The sequence below is a fragment of the Chrysochloris asiatica genome, unplaced genomic scaffold (genome assembly GCF_000296735.1).
Source record: "Chrysochloris asiatica unplaced genomic scaffold, ChrAsi1.0 scaffold00125, whole genome shotgun sequence".
Taxonomy (NCBI): Eukaryota; Metazoa; Chordata; class Mammalia; order Afrosoricida; family Chrysochloridae; genus Chrysochloris; species Chrysochloris asiatica.
Genome location: NW_006408643.1, coordinates 124421 through 145472, shown reverse-complemented (window position 1 = coordinate 145472; position 21052 = coordinate 124421). Strand labels below are relative to the sequence as shown.

Here is a 21052-nt window from a genome sequence, read left to right as displayed (position 1 = left end):
CACATGACCCCGCCCCCGCGCACCTGGCCCCTCCCCGCCGTCGGGAGCGCGGCGAGGCCAGTGGAGGCGTGGGACAAGCGTGTCCGCGCCGACGTGCATGCAGTGGCTGGGCGGCCTGGCGCGGTTAGCGCCTGCTCTCCGGACCACAGATGTGAGCGCAGGCACACGCTTCTACTGTGGGCATCCTTGTAAGCAAAGTGCCACCCTGTCCGAATTGTTATGTGCTTGCGGACGTGCATGCAGTGGCTGGGCGGCCTGGCGCGGTTAGCGCCTGCTCTCCGGACCACAGATGTGAGCGCAGGCACACGCTTCTACTGTGGGCATCCTTGTAAGCAAAGTGCCACCCTGTCCGAATTGTTATGTGCTTGCGGGACCGTGACCCCACAACACGTGCCCGCTGGTCCTGGAGCCTTGCCCCATGTATCTTCTTCCATTTGCCTGAGTTTGGCAGACTCAGGGAGGATCCAGTAAACTCCACGGAGCCTGGAATCGTCCCTGAGTGGTCCAAAGGGTTTGAGTTCCACTGCTATCGAAAAGTCGGTGGTTCTTGAAGTCCATGCAGCCACACCAAGAAGAAAAGTCCTACAGATCTGCTTCCGTAAAGATTGTGGTTGTTAGTCACCCTCAAATGAATTCTGACCTGAAGTGACCCCACGTCTGCAGAGTAGAACAGCTACTCAGACTTTAAACTTTTCATTGTGAATTGAGTGAAGGTTTACAGACGAGATCATCAGTTTCACATTACACAAATCACACACTTTATTTCATCTCAATGATTGCAGTTCCTCCATGCATCAAATTATCCTGCGTCCTCTCTGTCGTTTCTATTTCCATTCCACTCCCCTTCCCCTTCTCAACTTTGTCCTTAGGTAAACTTTCCCCTTTAATTTTGAATGATTAGCCATTCAATTCAATGGTTTTTCATTCAAGCATACCTTGCTAGTGATATTGTCCTCCTTAAATACCTATCTATTACTTGGCTGAAAATTGGGCAGTGAGAGTGAGTTCCTTTCCAGACCTGAAGGGCCTAATGTCTCTCTCAGGTTCCTAATGTCTCTTTCTGACCAGTAAGCCTGTCTGTAGCCTGTAGCGTTTGGGTAGTGATAGCCAATGGTAGCCAGGCATCATCTAGTTCTTCTGGTCTCTGGCTTGTGGAGACTGATATTCACATGTTCCATTAGTTTGTTGGACTAATTGATTCCAAGCATCTTCAATTCTTATCACTTATTTCTTCCACACAAGGACAGACCAGCAGCTGTATCTTAGGTGGCTACTCATAAACTTTCAAGATCCCAGACACTACACACCAAAATAGGATGTAGAACACTGTCTTTGTACGCTATGTTATTTGGCTGGTATTTCTTTTTTCTTTTCTTTTTTTAAAATTGGCTAACAGTACTTGTTTCTATTCTCTCTGGGTTTTTGTTGTACACAAAACACTCAGGAATATATAATCATTCAAACAACCAAAGGGCACATTCTGCAAGCCAGCTTTCTGGCTGTCAGCACACAGCCTTTCTCTTTCTGTGAGTCTAGAGTCCTCAGCTGTTCTATCTCTCCATGTCTTCGCCTCTGCCTCCATCTCTGGTGTTTCTGCTTCTCTGGTTAGGGTCCCATGTTCCACTTACGCTCTTCTCTCTGGATGATTCTAGGGTCCTCTGTTCCTGAACTGTAAGATTAAGTACTCCCTCCTTTTTATTACACAACTTGTACCTTTACAGTTGTGGCTATTGCAATTAGTCGTGTAACAATTACTCACTATTGAATCAAAAGAATCCTATCCCCATCTCTTTTCACCGGATACATCTAGACAAGATGAAAACTATTCAGTGGCGATGCTACCTACCCCCACACACTCTGAAACTAGACTCCCTCTTGAAAACTTGTAAGCCAATCACTTTGTACCTTTATGGTGGTGGTGATGTGCCCTGGAGTTGGTTCTGACTCATACTGACCCTGTACAAGGTTTATGAGGCTGTAAATCTTTACGGGAACAGAAAGGCTCCTCTTTCTCCCACGGAACAGCTGGTAGTTTCAAACTGCTGACCTTGAGGTTTGCAGCCCAATTCATAACCACTACACTACCAGAGCTCCTTTCATACCCTTATAGCCCCTACCCCCTATTTTAGGTTGTTGTTGTTGTTGTTGTTAAGTGCCATCGAGTCGGTTTCGATCCATAGCGACCCTGAACAGGGTTTCTGAGGCTGTAAATCTTTACGGGAGCTAGGTAGCCAATGTCTAAGTTGCCCATCCCTATCAACCCTTTATACAGAGGGGACAGGCTTGATTCTTGGTGTGAAGACTCCCTCTCATTCATCAAATTGTAGCAATTTACACTTGCTTCCTTTATCAAATTTATATTCCTCTAGTCGAGTCGGGCTGCGAACCGTAAGGTCAGCAGTTTGAAACTACCAGCTGCTCCGTGGGAGAAAGATGAAGCTTTCTGCTCCCGTAAAGATTTACACCCTCGGAAACCCTGTACAGGATCACTATGGGTTGGAACCACTCCACAGCACATAACAACAGTCGAGTTCTGGCTGTCAAGTCATCAAGGCTAGGTCAAATGGATACTATCTTCAAGTTTGGGTGTTCTTGTGCATCTCCCCCCACTTCATATCGGCTGGATACTTCACTCTCAGCTCTAGCCCTCCATGGCTAGGTCAGTGTCCATGGGCTCAGGAGTTCCCAAGTCTCCCCAAACTTCAGACCAACCAGTCCTTCCTCTTCCCTCTCTCATCTCAAGGTCGATAGGAGTCTATGGAACGTGGTCAAACTCTTGACTGGTATTTAAGAGAGCGCCAACTCTGCAACGTGGCAGATTTTCTGTCACATGGGACACACATGGACCATATATATCAGGGAAGAAATCCGAGAGAGTCCCTGCCCACGTGGTACTTCAAGTTGAGTGGGGAAAACAGGAAACAAACAAGTCAGTCATAAAGGAAATACACAGTCATGAGACAACCTGTGCCAGGTGGGGGCCCTTCCATTGAGGGTGGTCACATGTCTTCATCATCTAGTACTCCTATAACAAAATACCACAAGGGGGTAGCTTTAGCAAACAAAATGTTATTCTCTCGCAGTTTCGGAGGCTAGAAGTCCAAGTTCAGAGTGCCGGCTCTAAGGGAAGGATTTCTGTCTCTGTGCTGCCTGGTACTAGGCAGTCCCCAGTGTACGTAGCCTGGGTCCAAAGGACACGCTCTGCTACTGGCTCTTCTTTCTTGGTGGGAGCAGGCCTTTTCCATCTCTGTTAACTTGTTCAATCCCTTTTGTATCTCAAAAGAAGACTGATTCAAAATATAGCCTAATCCTGTAGTTTACACCCCATTTTATGAACGTAAATGCCAATAATCTTGTTTCTGTGACATCAGGCAGATTAGGATTCACAACACACAGGAACATTACATCAGATCACAAAATAGAGCACATAATGCTGAGAATCAAGACTCTGCCAAGTTGACACATCTTTCAGGGGGCACACAATTTGACTCATGACATCCCAGAAGGTCTCTTGGACTTCGAGTTGAACGATGACATCCAAGAGTCCCCATGTATTGTGTAGGATCCAGGGAGAGAAATGCAGGGATTGGGCTTGGAGGCACAGAGGAAGACTGGGCAGGGCAAAAGGACTGGAGAGGGAAGTGAGGTCAGAGGGAGGAGCAAGCAACAAAAACAGCAAGGGTCAGACGTCTAGGACAACGCAGTGACTCATTCGAGATTTGTCCAGGACTGTAGAACAGTGGTTACGAATTAGGTGGCAGCTGTTCCACAAGAGAAAGATGAGGCTCTCTGTTCCCTTAAAGATTTACAGCCTTGAAAATCCCATACATGGTCACTATGAGTCAGAACCAACTCCACGGCACATCACGATGACAAGGGTTTTTTTTTTGGGATACAGAGATTTTAGTGTTAAAACTGGGATAGTCTGGGAAAACCTGAATGGTTGGTCACCCTAGCTAGACATTTGGGTTTGTTTTCTTTTAACCATTTTAAACCACGGTGGTGGTGGTGTGCCGTGGAGTCGGTTCCAACCCTTAGCAACTCTGTATAGGGTTTCTTAAGTTGTAAATCTTTATGGGAACAGAACTCCTCGTTTTTCTCCCTTGGAGCGGCTGGTAGATTTGAACTGCTGACCAGGCAGTTAGCAAGGCAACTGGTAATCCACTACACTACAAGGGCTCCTTTCAACGGCACTGTTGTTGTCAAGTGCCATCGAATCAGTTCTGACTCATAGTGACCCTGTATAGGGTTTCAAAGGAGCGGCTGGTGGGTTTGAAAAGCTAATCTGTGGTTAGCAGTCCAGTGCTTATCCTACAGCACCACATCAGGACTCTATTAAACAGCATTATTGATTTATAATTTGCATCCATGATCAGAATCCACTTTAGAACACTTCTGTTACCGAAAGGCAGCTGGGTTTTATCCTGAGAACGATGTGGGCCAACCGAAGTTTTGAGCTGAGGAAGGAGGGGATCTCCTCTAGGCGAAGGTTAGAGTCAGGGGCAAAGGCGGGTGCTGGGTAACTGCAAGGAAGTCAGGGTCCCACCCCACCCCAGCTCTCAGCCTGGCTGCTGGGGTAAGTCTGTACTCAGTGAGGAGGACATGGTCATCACTCAAGTTGTCATGAAGAACTTGGGACTCTGGAGAGGGTATCACACGGGCCCTGGATTTCACGAAAAGCACCTTGGGGTGGGGATGGGAGCGTGTGGGGTTCTCCCTAATGCTACCCTCTCCTAGGGCGAGGGACAGAGTTCCTGGCTGCCTTCCCCAGAGACCAGCCTCTTGCATCCAGTGGGGCTGAGGGGATGAGTCAGAAAAGACTTACATGGCCAGGGGACAGGACAGCCCAGACCTCGCTGTGTTGGCTTTGTCCCGGGGTCTGCTGTCAGTCCAACCACCAGGCTGTGAGCTGGGCCCCCAGACCCCAGGGACAATGAGGAGAGGAAAGGGCAGTAGGAGACCCCTTGGGATCCCCATCAGGGAGCTGGAGCTGGGTTGGCTGGTGCTGCCTCGGGAGGTCCAAGAGGAGGGACAAGTCTTCAGGTCCCACTGCCCTCAACTTAGCACTGCAGACGGCAGCTTCACTTCCAGGAGAGACAGTCACGGGTGCCGATGGGAGCGGGGAGCACCGAGGGGCATTGGTGGACTGCAGGACCTGCCCCACTCCCACTTTGGGGCCACTGCCTGGCCTACTACAGCCGACCTACAGTCCTTGGGGTCCAGCAAGATCCAAGCCCAGGTCACCCTGTGCCCAGCCCCTCCCCAGGTCCAGTATCATTCTGCGGGGACAATTATCTGATCTTTATGGGGCTTAAGTTTGGGTGGGAGCAGATGGGGCGTGCACTGGGGGTTGAGGGCTGGGATCCAGTCCCCTACATGCTGGCCTTTTAAAAAGCCTCCTGGGGCCACGGGGCAGGGTACAATCCAGCAGGACAGTGGACAGAGACCCGGAGAGGGGAGCGGGGCCAATGACGGCCCAGGATGAGAAGGCAGAGGGCAGAGGCTTGGCCCACAGTACCCCACAGTGAGCAGGTCATTCCCCCATCCCCACCCACGAAACCTTCATGTTTGAGTTTGTGCCTGACAAGACTAACAACCTTGTAGGGTATCTAATTAGCAGGCCAGTCCCCTGGGACCCCTGACCCAGTTACTGCCTCAGGGAGGTGTGGGTGGGCATGAGGGTCTGCATGCATGCCCACTCCAAGCCTAAAGTCAGGGTCCTCGGAGCCAACCCTGACCCCTGTGAGGTGGGGGTGCTGGAACTTGGGGTAGCAGCTCCCTGGCATGTGCCCCACCCCCACGCTGTCCTCCGTCAGGTATCTATCTAGGCCAGGGGAGAGGGGGGAGGCTGGCCCTGCGTCCTCTCCCTGGAGGGGCACCACGTGGGGTGGCAAGCTGGGACTGGGAAGGAGACTTGGGTCTCATTGACAGCAGCTCCACAGAGCAGCATTGGGGACCATGGTGAGCACCCAGGAGGAGGACCAGCTTGGGTCAGGGTGGGAGCTGGGGTGCCCAGGAGCCCAGGAACCAGCTGGACTGTGCATCTGTCCCCAGGCAGCCTCCCCAGACCAGGAGGGCTTCTTCAACCTGCTGAGCCACGTGCAGAGCGGCCGCATGGAGGAGCAGCGCTGCCCGCTGCAGACGGGGCCGGACCAGGCTCCCCAGACTGGTAAGAGTGGGCTTGGGGGCATGGGCGTGAGCATGCTATCTGAGGGGTCTGCCACCGAGACACAGCTGTGAGGAGCGTGGGGCTGGGGGTGACGCATGAGTGGGGGGAGCCTGGTGGTAATCACATTGGGGTGCAAACATGAATGGGGGTACAAATGGGTTAATGAGTGGGGTGACAGGGGTGTTCTCTGGAAGCTGTGTTGCTCCCCACGGGCTCCACCCCTGCAGAGGGCGGTCCTGCGCCTGAGATGGACAGCTTCATGGACATGGTGGCCAGCACCCAAGGCCGCCGCATGGATGACCAGCGCGTGATGGTCAATGCCATGCCTGGCTTCCAGCCCCTGGGGCCCAAGGTGAGTGAGGTTCTGCCAGGGGCAACCGTGTATCCCACTTCCTGACTAGGAGTGGGCACGCCTATACACACACACACACACACAGAGGTTGGTGAGTATCCCGAGTAAGCGCACTTCTCACCCCCACCCCTCTGCTGGTCACAGGGCCCTCTGACTTCAGACAGGAGGCCCAGGAAGGCCCCCGGTGGCACAGTGGGGGGAGGATGGCAGCCCTGGGAGGGGTAGGTGGAAGATGACACATGGACCCACCTGCCTGTGCACCTGTATTATCCCACCCTCACACACAGCCTGGGTTCTCATCTGGAAACACGGGAGCCCCAACACCAACCCTCACACACCCACCACCCCAGACCATTCCCAGACCTGTCATCGAGAGCTCAGGGGTATGGGCAGAGTGACATGATGGGAGACAGAACATGGGGCTTCCTACCTGCACCCCTCCAATGTCCGTCCCCTGTCCTACATTGTTCTGAACCCCTCAATGTCTGTCCCCTCTGTCCTACACTGTTCTGAACCCCTCCAATGTCTATCCCCTCTGTCCTACACCGTTCTGACCCCCTCCAATGTCTGTGTTCCCTCTGTCCTACACTGTCCTGCTCTTCCCCCCAATGTGTGTCCCCTCTGTCCTGCACTGTCCTGATCCCCTGACCTTGGCTGACTTCCTCTTCATCCACAGGAAGGGGCACAGAAACGAGTCGGCACACACAGCCCTCAACCCCTCCTCACCCCACAGGACCCAACTGCTCTCAGCTTCCGACGGAACAGCAGCCCCCAGCCCCAGACACAAGCCCCTTGATGGCCTGAGTTGCCCCAGGCCCCAAGTGGCCCCTAAAAGCCAAGAATAAAAACTACTTCTACAGGCAACATGGCATTGAGTTTATTTCTTATCCGGGGCCCGAGGGGTTGGGGCGTAAGTACGCGCGGCCTCAGGAGCTCTGCTGGGCAGCCCCGAGGAGCTTCTCCTCCCGCCGCTTCCGTAACCGCTCTTTGAATTCTTCCAGCTCTTGGCGCTGGAGGGGCAGGGGGATCAGGGGGAAGGAAGGAAGGAGGGGGCACACCTCAGGTACCTGGACCCCCCTGCTGCCACCCTTCTCCTACTACCCAGACCAAGCCTTCAGAGTCCAGCGTCTACATGGAAAAGCTCAGTCAGCCTTCAGAGCGAGGGGCTACTGCCGCCCTGTGCCAGCCACTCTGCAGGGAAAGGCGTGGCTGCCGGCTTACTGCCTTAGAAGCCCATGAGGCAGTTCTACTCTGTCTGAATTGATTGGATGGCAGTGGTTTGGGTTGCTGACATTTTTTTGCCATTCTGCAAAGAGCCCAGTGGCTCAGTGGGTGAAGCACTTGGCTGTTAACCACAAAAGATGGGCAGTTTGAATACACCAGCTGCACCCGAGAAAAAGATACGGCAGTCTGCTTTCACAAAAACATGCAGTCTTGGGATTCCAACAGGACAGCTCTTCCCAGGCCACCAGGGTCTCTATGGGTTGGCAGGGACTCAGCAGTGGGTCTGGGTTGTTCAGTACGCCCTTCTGTTCTGGGCTCCCTGGTCACTTACCTGGCCCTCTCTCTCAGGTGGCCACAGCTCCCTCTGTGGAAACAAAGTCAAAGCTGAGGGCGTGAGTCAGGAGGCTCCAGAGCCCCCACACCCAGGGTAAGGTCAGCTCAGGGAGGAGACACTGGGGCCCAGCAGGTGGGTGCCCCCAACCCCAAAGAATGAGCCCAGGAACCCCAATCCATGTGTACCTTGCGCTGTACAACATAGTCCTCGAACCACTCGGCCTGGTTGGCGACCCAGAACATGGCCACAGGGAAGGTGAGGTAGAGCGTCATCTAGAGGGGCAGGGGGCGGGTAAGAGGGGAGACACGCACACACACCCTCCCCTCCCCTAAGCCCAGGGGCACCTCCTTCTCAACGTCTGGCCTCAAGACCTCCGGGTGGTACAAATGGTTTGCTCTCAGCTGGTAACCATGGTAACCAAAAGGCTGCCAGTTTGAACCCGAGGAAGAAGCAGGCCTGGAGACCTGCTTCTGCAAAGATCACAACCAAAAAAACACCATGAAGCAAATTCTACTCCATCCCACGTGGGTTAGGTCTACTCTCCAAAACTCAAACCAACAACAAGACCAATGGAAGCAAAGAGCGTCATTCTTCAAAGCCTAGCCGTCAAACCCAGGACACCTCATGCCCGAACACCCTCCACAGGCTGAGTGTTCCCCTCTCAAAGGCAGACACACACATCCTGGTCCCAGAGCACAAGAAAGAGCCCCTCCTATACTTAAAGGCACCTCCTCAGACCTCAGACCACCACTTGTCTGTCAGTTTGTCGTACTGGGGTAGCTTACACAGCATTGCTGTGATTCTGGAAACTATACCACCGGTATTTTGAATAAGAGCACAGTTGCCCATGATGGACAGGTTCCAGCTGAGTGTCCAGACGAAGACACACTAAGAAGAAGGAGAGGGAGACTACTTCCGAATGGTTAGTCACTGAAAACCTTACGAATAGCAGTGGAACAGCGTCAGACAGCACCAGAATATTGTATATTGAAACATTATAAATAGTACCAGAATCGTATTAGATATAGTGCCAGAAGATGAGCCCCTTAGGTTGGAAGGCCTCCTCAAAGTAGAGTTAACCATGATGACGTGAATGGAGTAAAGCTTTTGTGACCTTCATTTGCTGATGGGGCAAAACTTAAAATGAGTAGAAACAGCTTGCAAACATCCATTAATAATCGGAACATGGAACATAAGGAGTATGAATCTAGGAAAACGGAAGTTGTCAAAAATGAAATAGAATGCATAAAGATCAATATCCTAACAATTAGTGAGCTGAAATGGACTTGTATTGGACATTTTGAATCTGACAATCATATGGTTTACTACAAAAGGATTGACAAATTGAAGAGGAATGGTATTGTGTTCATCATTAAAAAGAATATATCATGATCTACCTTGAAGTATAATGCGGTCTGTGGTAGGAAAATATTCATACATCTACAAGGAAGACCAGTTCATACTGTTATTATTCAAATTTATGCACCAGTGATTAAAGCCAATGACGATGAAATTGAAGAAATTCTATCAACTTCTTTAGTATGAAACTGATCAAATGTGCAATCAAGACGCATTGAATATTACTGGTGATAGGAATGAAAAGGTTGGAGACAAAGATTTAGAATCTGTAGTTGGCAAACACCTTTTTAAAACATCATAAAAGATGACTATACACATAGACCTCAGAGATGAAATACACAGAAATCAAACTGACTATATCTGTGGAAAGAGACAGTGGAAAAGCTCCATATCATCAGCCAAAACCAGGCCAGGGGCAGACTGTGGAACAGACCATCAATTGCTCATATGCAAGTTCAGGCTGAAGTTGAAGAAAATGAAAACAAGTCCATGAGAGACCAACTCTGACCTTGAACATATCCCACCTGACTTGAGAGATCATCTCAAGAACAGATCTGATGCATTAGACAGCAATAATTGAAAACCAGAAGAGTTGTGAGATGACATCAAGAACATCATACCGAAAGAAAGCAAACAGAACAATAAAAAGACAAGAGAAGACCAACATGGATGCCAGAAGAGACTCTGAAACTTGCTCTCCAGAGTAGAGATGCTAAAGCAAATGGAAGAAATGAGGAAGCAAAAGAGCTGACCAGAAAGTTTCAAAGGTCAGCTTGAGAAGACAAAGTCAAGTATTGTAACGAAGTGTGCAAAGACCTGAAGTTAGAAAACCAAAACAGAAGAACATGCTCAGCATTTCTCAAGCTGAGGGAACTGAAGAAAAAATTCAAGCCTCCACTTGCAGTATTGAAGGATTCTCTGGGCAAAATATTGTATGATGCAGAAAACATCAAAAAAAAGATGGAAGAATACACAGACTCACCATACCAAAAAGAAATGGTCAATGTTCAACCTTTTCAGAGGCAGCATATAATCAAGAGACAATAGAACTAAAAGATGCAGCCCAAGGCACATTAAAAATATTGGCAAAGAACAAGGCTCTGGGACTTGATGGAATACAAGTTGAAATCTTTCAACAAACTGATGTAGCACTGGAAGCACTCACTCATCTAGGCCAAATGATTTGGAAGACATCTACCTGGCCAACTGATTGGAAGAGATCCACATTTGTGCCCATTTCAAAGAGAGGTGACCCATCGGAATGTGGAAATCATTCAGACGACATCAATAATATGGCATGCAAGTAAAATTTTGCTAAAGGTAATTTAAAAAGGACTGCAACAGTACATTGATAGGGAACAGCCAGAGGTTCAAGCTGGACATGGAACGAAGTATATCATTGCTTACACCAGATGGATCTTGGCTGATAGCAAAGACTATCAGAAAGATGTTTACCTGTGCTTTATTGACTATGCAAAGGCTTTTGACTGTGTGGATCATGACAAGCTATGGACAACATTGCACAGAATGATTATTCTGGAACACTATGTAATGAGGAACCTGTACATAAATCACGAGGTAGTTGTTAGAACAGAACGCGGGGACACCGAATGCTTTAAAATCAGGAAAGGCGCACATCAGGGTTGTATTCTTTCACCATACTTATTAAATCATGTTCAGCAAATAATTCAAGAAACTGAATTATATCAATATACAAAGTACGTGGCATCAGAATTGGAAGAAGGCCCATTAACAACCTGCCATGTGCGGATTTATGAACCCTGCTTGCTGAAAGCGAAAAGGACTTAAAATACTTATTGATGAAGATCAAAGACCACAGCCTTCGGTATGGGTTGCACCTGGATGTAAAGAAAACAAAAATCCTCACAACTGGACCTGTAAATAACATCATGATAAATGGAGAAAATATTTAAATTGTCAAGTGCTTCATTTTGCTGGAATCCACTACCAAGTCACTGAAGCAGCAATCGAGAAATCAAATAACGTATTCCATTGGCAAATCTACTGCACAAGACCTCTTTAAAGTGCTGAAAAGTTTGAGGACTAAGGTGCACCTGACCCAAGCCATGGTATTCTCAACAGCCTCATACGCATGTGAAATTTAGACAATGAACAAGAAGACTGTAAAAGAACTGATGTATTTCATTATGATATTGGAAAAGAATATTAAAAGTATCGTGGACTGCCAGAAAAACAAACACATGTGTTGAAAGCATAGCCAGAATGTACTTTAGAAGCCAGAATGGCAAGACTTCACCTTTCATACTTCAGACAAGTTATCAGAAGGGATCAGTCCCCGGAGAAGGACATCATGCTTGGTAAAGTGGAGGGTCAGTAAAAATGATGAGGACACCCAAGGACACGGACTGGCACAGTGGCAGTAGCAATGGGTTCAAGCTAACAACGATTATGAGGATGGCGTAGGACTGGGCAGTGTTGGTTCTGTTGTGCGTAAGGTCGCTCTGAGTCGGAATTGACTCGATGGCACCTAAGCAGTACAACAATATATCTCAGACACAAACACCAGCAGAGGCCGGTGGCATCCCTCAAACCTGATAACAGGTCTTATTATTCAAATGCCCCTCTCCCGAATTTAAGCATCTCCCTATCAGAGGCTCCCCGCTGCCCGTTCCTATGAGACAGGAGCTCCCCGAGGGTCTGAAGCCTTCCTTCTTACAGTCTCCTCCTCACAACACCCCCTCACTGAGCCCCCTATTCCGACAAACCTACTCCGAGCCCTCCCAACTCAGCGCTCCGTCCTCTCGTACAAGTCCTTCTCAAATCACCGTTTCTCCCCGCTTTTCAGAGCTTCCTGCTCAGACCCAGGAAGACCCTCCCGCCTAGCTCTCACATGCTCCCAACTCACTGACCCGAAACACCTCCAGCTTCACCCCCATCCTGCTTCTCCCGTCTCCAATGACGCTTCTGGGCAAAGCCAACACTCCACCAATGCAGCAGTTCATTGGCTTTTCGCGGACTTCTCTCTTGAAGATGATTGGTCCGTGTGCCCTGGGATGACGTAATCTTGAAGCGCCTTCTCTGGCTTCCGGTAGTTGGCGCTGCTTTGGAGAAAGTCAACAACGCAGGCTGAGCGATCCGGAGAAGCTTAGCTAATTCGAGGTTACTGGCTCAGGGGCGGACCTTTATCATTACGTCATCAGCATACGACCCCCTCTCCTGTATCTGGAGATACAGGAAAATGGTGGTGATGGCGCCGATCTCGCGGCCCGAGCGGCCGGACCTTGTCTTCGTGAGTTCACAGCGAGGCTGGGAGTGTCCTCCGTGGGGATTCCGGGGTCCTGGTGTCGCGGGGTATCAACACCTGGCCGCCGGATGATCTAGGCCAGAGCTGTGTCGCCTTCGGGTACCCTAGCGGGCCTATGGCCAGATCGTGATGACCGAAACAGGCTGATCAGGAGTAAAGATTCGGTGTCAGGGCCAAAGGGCTGGTGACCTGAACAGAGTTGGAAACCAGGGTCCTGAGCAGCTATTTGGATAGCTGCATCTTGAAAAGAGAAAGAGCTGAGAGCTGGGAATCTGGTGTTCAGCTAAGGATCTGGTCTGCCCCGGGGGGTTGGTGTTCTGGGTAAAGGCTGGCAGAGCCCTAGAAGTAAAGACCTGGCGATGTGCATCTGGGATGGAGCTAGGGCAAGCCACGGCCAGTGGGATGATGAAGAGCCAAAGACATGGTGTCTTGAGTACAGAAGCCTGGTATCTTCACCAGATTCATGGTGTCAAGGTTAGAGATTTGGTGCCTGTCCCATAACTCTTCTGAGATAAATGCCTTGTGTCCAAGTGTCAGCGAGAAAGAGGAAGACCCTCAATGAGATGGATTGACGTAGGGGCTGCCACAGTGGGCTCAAACAGCAGCACTACTGTGTGGCTGGCCTGAGGCCAGGCAGTGGCTTTTTTTCTGTTGTAAATGGGGTTGTAAATGAGTCGGAATCTAACAAGAACAGCATCCAAGTTCTGGAGCAGCGTTGACCTACACCGTGGCAGATGAAAGCCCTGATGGCTGAGGTCCATCTGGGCCTGGGGTGCTGCCGGGTCAGGTGGTAGCAAAAGCTGCCTGACATCTGCGAAAAGCCAGGTTAATCAGGAAAGAGGTCTGATATCTGGCCCAGGGCCCTGGTGTCTAAGAAGGCTTGTGATTTAGGTCAGACAGTGAGTAGCGGGATTTGGTATCTGGAGAAAGTTCTGGAATTTGGACCTGAGCCCAGTGCATGCAGTATAGTTCTGCATACAGACTCTTTTCTCCCCTTTCCTTGACCCTGCAGGAAGAAGAAGACCTCCCATACGAGGAGGAGATCATGCGGAACCCGTTTTCTGTCAAATGCTGGCTTCGCTATATCGAATTCAAACAGGGTGCCCCAAAGCCCAGGCTCAATCAGCTGTATGAGCGGGCGCTCAAGCTGTTACCTTGCAGGTGGGAACAGCTCCAGCTGCCCCTCCCACCATGTCCCCTCCTGGCAGGACCAACCTGTATTCCAGCACTGTGTGTACATACCACCCTACCTCCCCTGATGCCCCAGTGTATTCCCCCTACCCTATCCCAGTCCCCTTTGCCCCATAGCAGGGTGAAGGGTTTGCGGGGATTGGTCCATAAAGCCAATGAGTCAGTATCTTATCTCCAACATCTTCTCAGCTACAAGCTGTGGTATCGATACCTGAAGGCGCGCCGGGCACAGGTAAAGCATCGCTGTGTGACCGACCCTGCTTACGAAGATGTCAACAACTGCCACGAGAGGGCCTTTGTGTTCATGCACAAGGTAGGAAGCTGGCTTCACACAGCACAGGGTGGGCCCAGGGTACTCAGGGCTAAGCATTGCATAGGAGCTGAGGCTCAGAGTCCAGGGAGGGCACAGAACAGTAGGGACTAGGGGGTCACAGCTCTGGTGCCTGTGTGCATGAGATGCTCAGCTGGACCTAGGTCTGCTCTAGATGGAGTCCTGCCGCATCGATGCAGAGGCCCTGGGCTGGGCTGTGGGATATCTAGCATTGTTGTGGCCAGATTGCAGGACCTGCAGCCCAGACTTTCCGCCCTTTCCCACACCACTAGATGCCACGCCTTTGGCTTGATTATTGCCAGTTCCTGATGGACCAGGGACGGGTCACACACACCCGCCGCACCTTCGACCGTGCCCTCCGGGCGCTGCCCATCACACAGCACCCGCGGATCTGGCCCCTGTACCTGCGCTTCCTTCGCTCGTACCCGCTGCCGGAGACGGCTGTGCGTGGCTACCGGCGTTTCCTCAAGGTGAGCTCAGCTTCCTGGGCTAGCTCCCCAAAAGGGGCTCTCTGGGATTCTAGGGTCACATAGGAGGCTACTTCCCAGACAGGATGTGAGGAAAGGGCGGGTCACTTGTTACTTTTCTAAAGAATGTCATTAGTACCTGTGCCAAAAACCAAACCCGCAGTCAGAGTTGATACTGATACACAGAATAGAGCCGCCCTATAGCATTTTCAAGGCTATTAATTGTTACAAAAATACACTGCTTCAGTTGTCTTCCATGGAGCAGCTGAGGGGTTCGAACCATTGATGTTTCCATCAGCCGCCGAGAGCTCAACCAGTTCACTAAGGCTCCTTTGCTAACACCTACTCCAGGTCAGAAAGGTCCCTGGATGGTGCACATGGTTTGCATTGGACTACTAACATAAAGGTTGGTAGTCCAAACCTACCATTGCTACAGGCCCTCCCTAGTCCTAACAATTGGCTCTTTCAAAGGTCACAGCCATAAAAACCCTGTGGAGCAGTTCTACTCTGCCTACCTAGGGTTGCCTTGAGTCAGATTGTTCCGAGTCAGGCATTGAGACGGTGCTAGCAACACAGACTGAGTAGGACAGCTTCTGCCCACACAGAGCTTCCAGTCTAGCTGTGACTAAGCCGGAGTGACGCAGCGGCGAGCTGACTGGAGCCGTGGGGACGTGGCACAGGCCAGGCTGAGCACCAGTTCAGATGGGTGGGGCTGAGCGCAGTGTTCCCAAACATACAATGGCTGTTAGATGTCATGAAACCTCTCAGAAGCTGGGACCCAGTGCTGTCTGGGTGGAGGTGGGGCTTGTGCAGGCTGCACCATCAGAGTCTGCGCCAGACCAGTCAGGACTGGGGACCCAGCTGGACCAGCGTGGACTGAGGGGGCTGAGGCCAAATCACTGGGGTCAGGCTGTATCAGCGTGGACTAGTTCGCACTGTGGGGACTAAGGCTGGACCACTGGGTCAAAGCTGGGTTGGCAGGGCCCACTGTTGGCCAGGACAGTGTTGACTGGGTGGTGAGAGGTCCTGGAGTCCCTGAGTGGACTGGGAGCCAGGCGACATGGCCCTGGCCACACTGACGGTGGGCGTGGGGTCCGCAGCTGAGTCCTGAGAGTGCGGAAGAGTACATAGAGTACCTCAAATTAAGCGACCGGCTGGATGAGGCTGCGCAGCGCCTGGCCACCGTGGTCAACGATGAACGCTTCGTGTCCAAGGCTGGCAAGTCCAACTACCAGGTGGTCCTGAGGGCCAATGGGGTGCGATGCACGAGTTGTGGCCCTTGGGCACAAAGCTAAGACCCCTGTCTTGTGCCCGCAGCTTTGGCACGAGCTGTGTGACCTCATCTCTCAGAACCCGGACAAGGTGCAGTCCCTCAATGTGGACGCCATCATCCGCGGGGGCCTCACCCGCTTCACCGACCAGCTGGGCAAACTCTGGTGCTCACTGGCCGACTACTACATCCGGAGCGGCCACTTTGAGAAGGTGCGCAGGGCTTGATCCTGGGGTGGGGGTGATGGGAGGAGAGAAGAGCTCCACAGGCAGGAGGGGCACTTTTTGACTCTCTGGATTGGCTGAGGTTCAGGCTTCTGCAAGGGGTGGAGTTGGGGTACATCACATTGGTGGAGGGGCCGTCCTGGTCACCAAACATTTCACACACGGGTCTCAGTCCCCCCACACTGTAGCCTGGTGTGGAATTCTCCCAGAGCCGGTGGTGGGAGAGGGCTTTGGGCCTGGTGGGTACCCAGAACTGTGCTTACTAGGCAGACCTGCGTCCTTGCCCATCCTGTGCAGGCCCGGGACGTGTACGAGGAAGCCATCCGGACGGTGATGACAGTGCGGGACTTCACGCAGGTGTTCGACAGCTACGCCCAGTTTGAGGAGAGCATGATTGCTGCCAAGATGGAGACCACCTCGGAGCTGGGGCGGGAGGAGGAGGGTGAGCGCAGGGCGGGGTGCCGCTGGGTCAGCCCAGGCTGGGACTGAGAGGCGCTTGGGGGTTGCCGTGGGGAGTGAGGCCCCCAGAGAGCTGAAGGAGTTGGCCGCATGCTGAGGTCCTCACTCTCACCCCCGCCACCCCCCAGATGACGTAGACCTAGAGCTGCGCCTGGCCCGCTTCGAGCAGCTCATCAGCCGGCGGCCCCTGCTACTCAACAGTGTCCTGCTGCGGCAGAACCCCCACCACGTGCACGAGTGGCACAAGCGCGTGGCGCTGCACCAGGGCCGCCCCCGGGAGGTGCGTGCTGCGTGCGGCCGGCCCCGCCCCACCCCGCCCCTGGAGCCGCCCCGCCCCGCCCCCGCCTCTGACGTGGCCCTTGCCTCACTCAGATCATCAACACGTATACTGAGGCTGTGCAGACAGTGGACCCCTTCAAAGCCACGGGCAAGCCCCACACGCTGTGGGTCGCCTTCGCTAAGTTTTATGAGGACAACGGGCAGCTGGATGACGTGAGTGCCGCGTCGTATGTGCCTCTGTGTATGGGCGCACGTGCATGTCTGTGTTCCTATGTGTGCACGTGTGGTGTGTGCAGGCATGGGATGCATGCGTGTCGAGCCTTTATGAGTGTGGTCTGTGGTCAGAGGGCCCAGGCTCTCTGGGAGGTGGGCGTGGCCTCAGCTGGGGTCTGCCCTGCAGGCCCGAGTCATCCTGGAGAAGGCCACCAAGGTGAACTTCAAGCAGGTGGATGACCTGGCAAGCGTGTGGTGTGAGTGCGGCGAGCTGGAGCTCCGGCACGAGAACTACGACCAGGCCCTGCGGCTGCTGCGGGTATGGAGGCCCCTGGGCCTGGGAGGTGTGGGTGTGCTGCCGGGCTAGCCCCCCTGAGCGTCTCCACATGTCCCTGCAGAAGGCGACAGCGCTGCCCGCCCGCCGGGCCGAGTACTTCGATGGCTCGGAGCCTGTGCAGAACCGCGTGTACAAATCCCTGAAGGTGTGGTCTATGCTTGCCGACCTGGAGGAGAGCCTCGGCACCTTCCAGGTGAGCTGTCCGAGGGGTGGGCCTGGGTCCCGCCCCCAACCTGCACTGACCCGCCCCCACCCCACAGTCCACCAAGGCCGTGTACGACCGCATCCTGGACCTGCGCATCGCCACGCCCCAGATCGTCATCAACTACGCCATGTTCCTCGAGGAACACAAATACTTCGAAGAGAGTTTCAAGGTGGGGGTGGTGGCCTTCCTCTGTGTGTGTGGGGGGGGGGTTACCTGTGTGGTAAATTCCCATCTGTGGGATTCACTTACAGAGACGTCACAGATGGACAGGTAAGGGCAGGTTACATACGTGCATGTGTGCATGGTACGGAGTTCCCTCCACCGGTGTGCAGGCCGTGTATGTGCGTGCGTGCGGGGCTGTTCCCCAGGGCGCTGGGGCCAGGCCTTGTGCTCAGTGAACCATTCCCCCCCATCCTGGGGGTCCTAGCGTGTCTTAAGGGAGATGGACCCTCCCAACCATGCATAACGAGGGGCAAGTGGGGAGAGGACAAGGAAGGGACTTGTTTACTGGGCGCTCAGTAGCACAAGCAGACTCCTGAAGACATCCTGGGTGCTGGGGCTCCCAGGTACACGTGACTGATGGCTCCCCATTCCTGGGCAGGCCTATGAGCGTGGCATCTCGCTGTTCAAGTGGCCCAACGTGTCGGACATCTGGGGCACCTACCTGACCAAATTCATTGCCCGCTACGGGGGCCGCAAGCTGGAGCGGGCACGGGACCTCTTCGAGCAGGCGCTGGATGGCTGCCCTCCCAAATATGCCAAAAGTGAGGGGGGTGTGGCCGGGCGAGCCTGGGGTGGGGTGAGGCGCTGTGGCCCAGCCCCTGACCGCTGGCCCCTGGCCTTCCCTTGCAGCCCTGTACCTGCTGTACGCACAGCTGGAGGAGGAGTGGGGTCTGGCGCGACATGCCATGGCTGTGTACGAGCGCGCCACCAGGGCTGTGGAGCCTGCCCAGCAATACGACATGTTCAACATTTACATCAAGCGAGCCGCCGAGATCTACGGCGTTACCCACACCCGCAGCATCTACCAGAAGGCCATCGAGGTGCCCAAGTGGGACGAGGGCACCGTGGGCCAGGCTGGGAACCTGTCCCGTTCTCTCCACCTCATACTCCACACCTGCCTCTGCCCAGGTGCTGTCGGACGAGCACGCCCGAGAGATGTGTCTGCGCTTTGCTGACATGGAGTGCAAGCTTGGCGAGATCGACCGCGCTCGCGCCATCTACAGCTTCTGCTCCCAGATCTGCGATCCCCGGGTGGGCATGGTGTTTGGGGAGGGTGGCGGGGGACTCAGGTCAAAGGACAAGGGAGCCACAACTGGCGGCTAGCTGGCTCACACTCATCCCACCCATAGACTACCGGGGCATTCTGGCAGACGTGGAAGGATTTTGAGGTCCGGCACGGTAACGAGGACACCATCCGCGAGATGTTGCGCATCCGGCGCAGCGTGCAGGCCACCTACAATACGCAGGTCAACTTCATGGCCTCGCAGATGCTCAAGGTGTCGGGCAGCGCAACAGGCACTGGTGAGTCGTGGCAAGGCCTCCGCCACGCCGCCCTCACCTCTGCCAGCCTCTCCTCCATCCCCCCCAGGTCACACGGTCCCTCTGCCAGCCTTGACTTGATGGTATGGGAGCAGCTGGGTCCACCTTAGCCACACCTCCAACCAGAAACTCGTTGAGACTCGAGTCCTGGGCGGGAGGATGGGTGCGGAGTTGGGTGGGTGGGCAGTTGGATATGTACGTGGATGGATGGGTGGGTGTGATGAGGCTCTCCCTCCACCCCGCAGTGTCGGACCTGGCCCCTGGGCAGAGCGGCATGGACGACATGAAGCTCCTAGAGCAGCGAGCAGAGCAGCTGGCAGCTGAGGCTGAGCGCGACCAGCCCCCTCGGGCCCAGAGCAAGATCCTCTTTGTGAGGTGAGGTGTAGGGCTGGGTCCCCCCGCACACACAAGACAGAAAGTGCTGAGGCGGCTCCCCGCTGACGCTGTGACCCTCCCTGCACCCCAGGAGTGACGCCTCCCGTGAGGAGCTGGCAGCGCTAGCTCAGCAGGTCAATCCCGAGGAGATCGAGCTGGGGGAGGAGGACGACGACGAGGAGATGGACCTGGAGCCCAATGGTGGGTGAGAGGCCAGCGGTGTGGGGGGGGCGGGACAGGAGGCCAGCCAGGGAGTGACCAGGCGTCTCTGCTTCTCCCCCTAGAGGTGCGGCTGGAGCAGCAAAGCGTGCCGGCTGCTGTCTTTGGGAGCCTGAAGGACGACTAACCCCCAGCACCTCCCCCTCCCCAATAAATCCCACTTTTGTACATCAGTCATGGCCTGCACCTTCTTTTTGCCACCAGGTGCCTGTGGGACCCACCACCCCCACTCCAGAGATTGGCTGGGGCAGGGGGTGGGGCAGCCAGGCTGCAGGCCAGGGCCGTCCCCCAGCCCCCCCTCGCTGAGCCAGTTCTGTGCTCTAAGCAGCCCAGCACTCACTCAGCCACTCAAGGCCTCTGAGACAGTTCCTTCCAGAAGCTCCTTGAACTCCTGCCCAGGTCCCCTCCACCTCTGCCCCACTAAAGCCTGACCTGTCCACCCCCCATCCCAGTCCCCTCAGCAAGGCACTTCTGGACAGGACACGGGACACCCCCTCCCTGGAGAGGGTGAGTCAAAGAGCCCCAGTTTTGGATTGGCTCTGGCCTGAGTCCAGCTCTCTGAACTTGGCACACCCTTCTCTCCCAAGGGGCTGAGGCTGGACAAAGGCCAGGAGGCAGAACTGGTCTGTGGGCCTGGCTGGGGTGTGGCTTTCAGTCCTGAGCCCTGGGAAGCCATTAGAGACTCTGAGCCATTATGGGCTCTAAACAGTAAGCATCTGGAGGCATAATCCGATTCAAGTCTTAGGAGCTTACTGCGGAGGGGAAGAGTCAGGAGAAGGCATCAGGTCAGACAGGCAGATTGGGGAGAGCTTAGGGAAGCTGTCCTACCTAGCTGCTTGGTGTGGCACCCCATCCACAGGCCAGCCATGAGCTCAGCCCGGCTCTCAGCTGTCACGGTGCCTGTATCCAAGGCATCCAGGTGGTCATGCCAAGGTGGCAACTGGATACAGAGACCTGCAGCAGATCTAGCTAGAAGCTGGCTCAGTTCCCAAGCACCAGGAGGATCAATACTATACTAACAGTCAGGCTGAGGAAGGAGGGGAAGTGAGGAAGGCGGGCAGAGGCCGCACCACGTGCCCCGAGGAGGTGCCGGCAGCAGTGCCGACAGAGACCTGAGCCCACAGGCCTGAGGGGAGCCCCACGTAGCTTAGACAAGGACCAGCCTCTGTTTAAATTATTTTATTCAAGGAGTTCAGATGGGGGGGGAGGCTGAGCC

At 53.7% G+C, this 21052-nt stretch overlaps 3 protein-coding genes across 3 annotated transcripts; 2 read left to right on the top strand and 1 right to left on the bottom strand.

Moving 5' to 3' along the window:
• Window positions 1-3: 3 nt before the first annotated feature.
• Window positions 4-7317, top strand: PCP2 (Purkinje cell protein 2). The gene is made up of 5 exons (XM_006868989.1): window positions 4-188; window positions 5660-5816; window positions 6055-6169; window positions 6397-6521; window positions 7198-7317. The coding sequence occupies exons 1-5, from the start codon at window positions 4-6 to the stop codon at window positions 7315-7317; spliced, it is 702 nt and encodes a 233-aa protein (XP_006869051.1).
• Window positions 7318-7447: 130 nt separating this feature from the next.
• PET100 (PET100 homolog (S. cerevisiae)) lies at window positions 7448-12356 on the bottom strand. The gene is made up of 4 exons (XM_006868855.1): window positions 12330-12356; window positions 8265-8351; window positions 8077-8109; window positions 7448-7522 (listed from the first exon to the last, which is right to left on the bottom strand). The coding sequence occupies exons 1-4, from the start codon at window positions 12354-12356 to the stop codon at window positions 7448-7450; spliced, it is 222 nt and encodes a 73-aa protein (XP_006868917.1).
• A 281-nt stretch (window positions 12357-12637) lies between these two features.
• Window positions 12638-20004, top strand: XAB2 (XPA binding protein 2). The gene is made up of 19 exons (XM_006868854.1): window positions 12638-12709; window positions 13737-13885; window positions 14105-14228; window positions 14519-14716; window positions 15814-15948; window positions 16031-16195; window positions 16505-16649; window positions 16795-16946; window positions 17039-17158; window positions 17346-17477; window positions 17557-17688; window positions 17756-17869; window positions 18302-18464; window positions 18553-18743; window positions 18832-18954; window positions 19053-19224; window positions 19488-19617; window positions 19709-19818; window positions 19902-20004. Exons 1-19 carry the CDS (start codon window positions 12659-12661, stop codon window positions 19961-19963), a joined length of 2568 nt encoding a protein of 855 aa, XP_006868916.1. The 5' UTR covers window positions 12638-12658; the 3' UTR covers window positions 19964-20004.
• Window positions 20005-21052: the final 1048 nt, after the last annotated feature.